Raw genomic sequence first — 7,237 nt, 5'->3', positions numbered from 1 at the left:
GAATACAGCAAACTGGGGATTATGAAAAAAGAAAAAAGAAAAAAAAACTTCTAGAAGCGTATTATTATTCCCAGAGAAATAAGAAATAAACAGGACTCTATAAAAAAGAATATTCAGGGGACAAAAAACTCATACATTAAAAACAACATAGCAGAAATGAAAAACCCAACAGGAAGGCTGGACAATAAATGTAAAAGTTTCCCAGAAAGTAGGATAAAGGCAAAGAGAAAACAAGGGGGAAAAAATTTTTAAAAATTTTAAAAGGTCCAAGATAGGAGATCCTAATACTAAAAACAAAGAGAAAAAAACAAAACAAAACAACACAACACACACCAGGGGCAGAGGAGATTCAAAGAAATGATTCAAGACAACTTCCCAGGATCTAAAGACATTCGATTCAGCACTAGGAACCAAAAGGCATCACAACCCAGAGCAACGTCAGGAACTGAGAACTGGGAAAAGGAGACGATCCCCCAAGCAGAGCGCGACGGAGCCGGGCACTGAGGTCGACGGTGCAAAGGCTCGAGAGCCGAGAAGGCGGCCTCCAAGCCAGAATCCTCACGCGGCTACTCAAGGTCTCAGACACTCACCTCCGCCCACCCTTCTCAGGGAGCTGCCAGACCAAGGAGGGATGGAGCCGTGGCTGCTCCAGCAGCGGGCCGAGGCGGGGACCTGAGGGGACAGGCTGGGCGGCCTGCTGAGCCTGCTCCAGGCAAACCTGAGCACGTCTGCAAGGCCCTCCGCAGAGCTGGGGTGGAGGGGCTCTGGGGTGAGGGAAGACTACGTAGAAAACACAGCAAGGGCAGCAGGAAAGGCTCTCAGCACGTCCCTGGCTGAGGGCCCAGGAGCAGCGACCTGACGGAACTGACCGGACACCCGGAGCCCAGGAGGGGCCTACAGGCTGACCCAGAGGCCGGTGGCCAGTCGGTGCCAAGTCTCCAGTTCCTCCGACTCCTTCCCTGTCGCTCTCTGGTCACTCAGGAAATCAGGAAACTGCCAAGCCCAGCCACCCCCTCTCCCCACTCATCCCCGGACCCCCGCCCCGCCTGCCGACGGCCTCTGCTCTCACCACGATGCTGTCGCTCCGTGACCGCTGTGGCTCGGCCCCACTCAGGTCCCCGGGCCTCCCCGGGCAATCAGAGTCGGCAGTGGTCTCTGTGCTCAGGGGTTGTTTGTGCCCAGCTGGAGGTTTGTAGGCAGGGAGGGCGGGCAGGGAAATTCGAGAAAAATGTGACAGAAACAACGAAAACCAGCACAGCGGTCAACAGTGGCCACAGTCACAAGCCGGGACAGTCATGGTTCCAAGATGAGGAGGACAGTGCGGCCAGCTCCAGGGCCAGCCGGTCGAGGGGCACGCCCGGCTTTCACCAACAGGCACACCTGCAGACCCAGCTCCTGTTTGGAAAACATTTTTGTTATATATTTATCACCTGGCCAGGCACAAAAAGGCTTTCCAGTGATACATACACTGAAACTGAATGAAAACTGTGGGTGAAGAGAAACTGAGATGACATCAGTGCACAAAGAGCATGAAGAATCTCTATGTAACAAATATGCAACCTGCATTTAAAGCAAAGCTAAAGTCATTGCAATTGATGTTGTTATGCATATCAAACATTCAATCCATGTTTTAGATTTCAGAGCGTATTTACCTTCACGACAGTACTCCTAGGTAAATGTTTTATGACAATTACTTTAACCATGTATTACATAAAACCTAGTTGACTCTTATTTTAGAACCCTCATCTTGATGTAAAAGCTGGTTCAAACACACTGTGGCTCTCATACAACCACCAGCTGCACACCTGACAGCACATGATCAGGACAGAGACCCAGCACCGTCTTGAACCGAATCAGAGTTGGAAGTGCAAGCTCTTCAGTTCTCCTTCTTCAAGAAAACTGGGTGAAGGACGGGGACGGGACAGTGACTTGGGTGCCGCGCCCACCGCAGTGATGCTTGTCTGTGACGAGGGAATCATTTCTGGAACATGCACTTTCATGGGACACAGATATGGGGGGTCTCGGCAAGCCCAGACCCCTTACAGTACTTTCCTGGTGCTGAAGGCCAGGCCGACGTGGCTGTGTTGGACCCAAGGGCCTCTCGGCGCCTCGCGTCTTCTCGGCGCCTGTTTTCACCTCTTGTAAATTGGCTCTGCGTCCTGCTTCACCTCTCAGCTTTCTTCTAACTTCACTACAGCCAGCAATCTCCTCTTAACCACTAAATCGTCTTCTGTAGCCCAAGCAGCTGTTCTTCCAGCAAGTCCTCCGTGAACCCTCTCCTTTGGGTTTAAGGTTCTTATGCTCCTACGCTCCATGCCGAGCCACAGAAGTGCTTCCCTAGTCCTCTTTTGCTTAAGTGTTATTGTGCTTCCCTGAGCCATGAAGTCCTCGTCTTGGCTCCTATGAGCCTGACAGGGCGGGGCCCCCCACAAGAGGCGAATCAGCAGGACCCCTGGTAATGCTTTCCAACAATGATCAGACAAACACAAGGTAAACCGGGATTTAAGCACTGGGTTGGCCCAAAAGTTCCGAACAAACTTTTGGGCCCACCCAATATTGTTGTTTTATTTTTTTTTTTTTTTTTTTTTTTGCGGTACGCAGGCCTGTCACTGTTGTTGCCTCTCCCGTTGCGGTACGCGCCGGCTCAGCAGCCATGGCTCACGGTCCCAGCCGCTCCGCGGCCCCTTCCCGGACTGGGGCGCGCAGGCGGACTCTCAACCACTGCGCCACCAGGGAAACCCCGTGCTCTTGCTTTTATCTAGCCATGGCTCACGGGCCCAGCCGCTCCGCGGCACGTGGGATCCTCCCAGACCGGGGCGCGAACCCGGTTCCCCTGCATCGGCAGGCGGACGCGCAACCACTGCGCCACCAGGGAAGCCCCCACCCAATATTTACTGTGAGGGTTATAACTAGACACATAAAAAGTTGCATAGCTAATGAAAATGCTGACGTAAAGATACTTAGGGAAAAAACGTCAACTAACTTACATCTTGTATTAAAGACACACTCTTTATTGGCTGAAGGCTCTGCATCAGATATTTAAAATAACACAAACACTCAGGATTGTAGTTTTGTAATTTGGTTCTCAGCCGTGGTAGATACAATGGTTAACATGCTTAGGACAGACGACAGTCCGTATATTTCTTAATAAGCTTCATCCAGCACATCTGTACAAGGTGAAACTTTCCCTTCTAGTTGCCACGCCCCATCCCCCAACACCAAATGCACAAACACAACAGGGGCTTACTTCAAAGGATGGACACTGCACAGGCCATGCCGGACCGCAGAGTTCCCAATATTAATACAGACCTTAATGCCAGTGTTGAAAAGGAGATTCTGTGACAGCCCTGGAAAAACCTAAAACCCTGACTCAGTTTTCTGAAGCAAACGGTGTGACAAAATCAGGTCGGGGAAGCTGACTCTGAAGGAGGTCGCGGCAGCCTGACCTGCTCTGGTAACGGTGTCAGCGGCAGCTCCCACGCCTGGTGACACAGATGCCACCAGAGCAGAGCCCCCGCGGCCACCGAGCAGGCCACTCGAGGGGCTCGAAGAGGCGTGGAAGGTGCCAGAGGGATGGCATGGGCGAGGCGCCTGGGCCCGCCGTTCCCCACGCATGCAAGGGGGTCCTGGGGCAGGAGGCACGATGCCGCGAGGCCCACGTCAGGTTCAGGGCGAGTCACACAAAAGAGGCCCGATGTCACGAGCGCTGTGAACACAGAAACCAGCAGCAGTTAACTCACGGACGGAGGACCACAGAAAGCACAGCCCAAACATAACACCTTTTTATTCAGACCACACGTTTTTCTAAAAGTCTCCTTGAATCGGGAGCCATCTGTATGAAATAAAGGTTTTAAGCACAGCTGCACAGTTTAGGACAGCTGAAGCTCCAGATGCTCGCATGTAACTTCCTGATGACTCTCTCGTCGCTGCCCCAGGTGCCCTGGAAGCTGCAGGAGGCCCCGGAAGATGCTTCGGTGTAGGCCTGAGCCGCCCCATCTTCCGCAGCCTTCACCATGCAGCATGCAGCTACCAGAGAAAGCTCTGTGTTTTAAAAAGGTATTTTAAAGTCATACGGGGCCTAACGTAATAAAAGCGACAAAGCAAATGCTGCTTGGACATTTTACATCAGGTCATTTTGGTTGAAATATTAACACATACCAACATCTTCCTAAGCTACCAATTCAAGGGAAAGGAAAGAGAGAGAGATCGCGAGCCTAACCAGTGCTTCCCGCCCAGCTATACCTGTGGGCGCTTGGGGGAGCGCGTCATCTGGAAGGCACCTGCGTCTTCACGCCAGGCGGAGGGGGTGCCTGGAAGCAGGCCAGCTGCAGGTGCACGCCGCTCCTGACCCGGCTCAGCAGCAACTCCAGCAGCCTGTGGGGAGAGGCGCTGACAGCCACAGGCGGGTGGCGGGTGGGACCCAGACACGCTCGCCCGGTCCAGTCCCCCACATGACCCGCCCCACGGTGCCTCCCTGGGCCAGGAAAGTCATTTATCTGTGGATTCTGGACTCAATGACAGAAATAAGTCGACCAAAGAAGCTGGCTGAAAGGAACATATACACACAGACGTACTCACCTTTATACATGAAATCACCCTTCTGTCTGCTTCCCCTAGATTAGTTAGGTGCCTCCCCCAAACAGACTGATGTTTGGGTATTTGAGCCGCTTCACATACACTGAAATGTACTCTTTTTGGCATCAGTTCCGTGCCCGCTGCTGAACGCACCGCAGCAGCCTCAAGACCCCCGCCGTCGGGACAAGAGCGGTCCTGTCACCTCCAAATCCTCCTGTGCTGCCCGTCCGTCCTCACCTTTGCCCTCACCCCACCCCTTGGCAACTACTGGTCTGTTTTCTGTTGCTCTTATTCTGCATTTCTGTCTTTAACAGACACGGGAGAAGGGGACTGAAGGGGTGAATTAAGCACGGGAACACCCAGGATCACTCCCATCCCCAGCAGTAACCTGCCTGGTCCCTGTGCTAGCCTGACAGAGCCACATCATTCTGGGGTCACAAGGGACCTTACAGCTCATCTGGCTCAGAGGAAGCAGCCAAGAAATGAGCTTACTGGGGTCAAGAGCCTACTTCCTGGTTTAACGGCGCTCCCCGCAGATCTGCAACAGCCCCCGGCCCGGCCAGCACTGTGGTGTCTGTTGCTCCCGACTCCCTCAAAAGCACTGCTCTTGAGACTAGCGAGCACTAGCTGCACGTGCTAACGATACGTGGTTGCTTTAATCTTTCATTGTGTTTACGCTAAAGGAGTGAACAGGACCTGAACCACGTGGTCAGCGAGAGGAGCAGGAACCTATAAGGGTCTGCGCCCGTCCTCCCGGCCCCGCCCGCAGCCCCGCGGGCTCCCTCTGTCCTGTGAGTGTCCACCACATCCTCTGTGCTGCCCCAGGCCACACCGCGGGTGTCACACAGTCAGGGCCCCGTAACTGTCTGCCTTGTCAGCCAGCCGCACGGGCGGGCGGGCCTCGGCTGGGCTGGGGAAGGGGCCCAGGCCGGCGGTGTTTCCGCTGTCTCAGGTGAGGGGAAGCCGGGCACTCATGACCTTTGCCTGGCCTAGACTTTGCTTCAGGTCAGAATTTCCTGTTACGTGAGTAGCAAAGTTTGAGGTCAGGCTGAGACCATTAATACAATATTAGCAAAACGTATATAACTTTATTAGGTCATGTCTACAAATTTAGTCTTAATACTTCATATTATACAGACCACAAAATGTACACTGCTGACCTACTGGAAGGAAAAAATCATTGAGTCCTGCATTTTACTATGCTGTCCTCTCTTTCACGTTTCTCGAAGTATTTTCTTAAAAATTTCAGATAATAATATAGTTTACTGAGTGAGTCAAAATAAACTTTCTTATGAAAGCTTAAGGGACTGGTACGGTCACTTAAAACAACAGAAGAACCAATTTCTGAATCGTCATAAAACCCAGGTTTTACCTCCTTCTGTCGCGTGGGAGACAAGCTAACACAACGCGTACCTGAGGGCCACCGAGTACCGCCTTCCTCAAGGCCAAGTCTCCACCTGAAGAGGAGGAGTTTAGGTCCCTGAGATCAGCACCCAGACTTACTTTCTGTCCGCTCCGCTCGAGAGCTGCGGCAGGGCTTCCAGGGCCTGCTTGAAACTGGATCTGGAACACAGACAGCATCCCAGGCAGGGACACGCCGGCCCCACCGGGAAGAGGAATGTCAGAAAAAGCACGTCTTACATACAGAGAAACACACAAGCCGGGCAGCCAGTAGAAGCAGGGGGGAAAGTGAAAGTGAAAGTGAGGGTTTGTAGGAGCAGGGCCAGAAGAATTCAACCAGCAAATAAAACACGACTCGAAAAGCAAAGGAGAAGCTGATTTTTACACAAGGGTGCTACTCGCCGTGGTAGGTGAGAGCTTGGTGTGGAGTCATTAAATTTAAGGAGGTCTTTACTTTCAAAACAAAGCTGAAGTACATAGATGAAACAGCTGGTAAGGGAGGAAGAGGGCTAAGTAGAAACAGGGATGATCCTGTGCAACAGTATACAAAGGGGGTATTTCTAGAATTGACCTGTGCAGGGCCTGATTTCCAGCCAACCTCTTATAATAACAACATGTCTTCAGAGGATTTAGCTGTTATCATATTTAAAATTTGTACGATAATGGAGAGGGGTGTGTGTGTTGTGTGTGTGTGTAATTCAACATCATTTCATTTCATGAAATACGGAAAAGGGAGTGGATTTAAAAACCACCAATTTGGTATGTTTAACTTTTTAAAGTAGAAAGTACCAGAAAAGTTACTAAATCAAATGAAAAGCATTTTAGGGGAGATTATTTGGTAATAACTTCTATTGTTCACTAAGGAACAGTTCTCATCTCTTTTTGTTTTATGACTATTGACTAAAGTAAAGAAATAACTGATTATTTTGACTTCAAAGTGGCCTTTTTTTCTTTTTGTAAAAACGTCTGCATCAGTGGACCAGGAAATAAACTTTTGAGCAATATTTCTCAAACTAGGAGCAGGTATCAGAGCAACACAGAGAGAGACAGCAAAGTACCAACAGGACCCCAGAAATTGGCAGGGTGCCCAGCTGTTCCTGGTGGGGCAGGTATGGGGGTGGGGTGGGGACAGGTCACAGCTTGTGGGCACTTAGTCCTCTTCCCTGACGTGGAGAGAAGTCTCTACCGCCGCCTCCACTGTCACCTGGTTTCCTGTAAACCTCTTCTCATTCGATGAAGAGAAATGTGAGGCCATTGCTCT

General features: G+C 51.2%; 1 protein-coding gene across 2 annotated transcripts in view; it reads right to left on the bottom strand.

Moving 5' to 3' along the window:
• Positions 1-2,889: 2,889 nt before the first annotated feature.
• EXOC2 (exocyst complex component 2) overlaps positions 2,890-7,237 on the bottom strand; it is a 163,031-nt gene continuing 158,683 nt past the window's right edge. The window contains exons 27-29 of one of the 2 annotated variants that reach the window (XM_007101140.4): positions 6,079-6,138; positions 4,243-4,374; positions 2,890-3,706 (exon numbers count right to left, since the gene is read on the bottom strand). In XM_007101140.4, the coding sequence (XP_007101202.1) occupies positions 4,266-4,374; positions 6,079-6,138 (169 nt within the window). In that variant the 3' untranslated portion in view covers positions 2,890-3,706; positions 4,243-4,265. The remainder of the gene's footprint in view (positions 3,707-4,242; positions 4,375-6,078; positions 6,139-7,237) is intronic. The other variant, XM_007101139.4, reaches the window with a different exon arrangement.

This window comes from Physeter macrocephalus, chromosome 18 (assembly GCF_002837175.3).
Source record: "Physeter macrocephalus isolate SW-GA chromosome 18, ASM283717v5, whole genome shotgun sequence".
In the NCBI taxonomy this organism is placed as follows: Eukaryota; Metazoa; Chordata; class Mammalia; order Artiodactyla; family Physeteridae; genus Physeter; species Physeter macrocephalus.
Note: the sequence above shows the minus strand (reverse complement) of the source record. Positions and strands in the feature narration are given on the sequence as shown.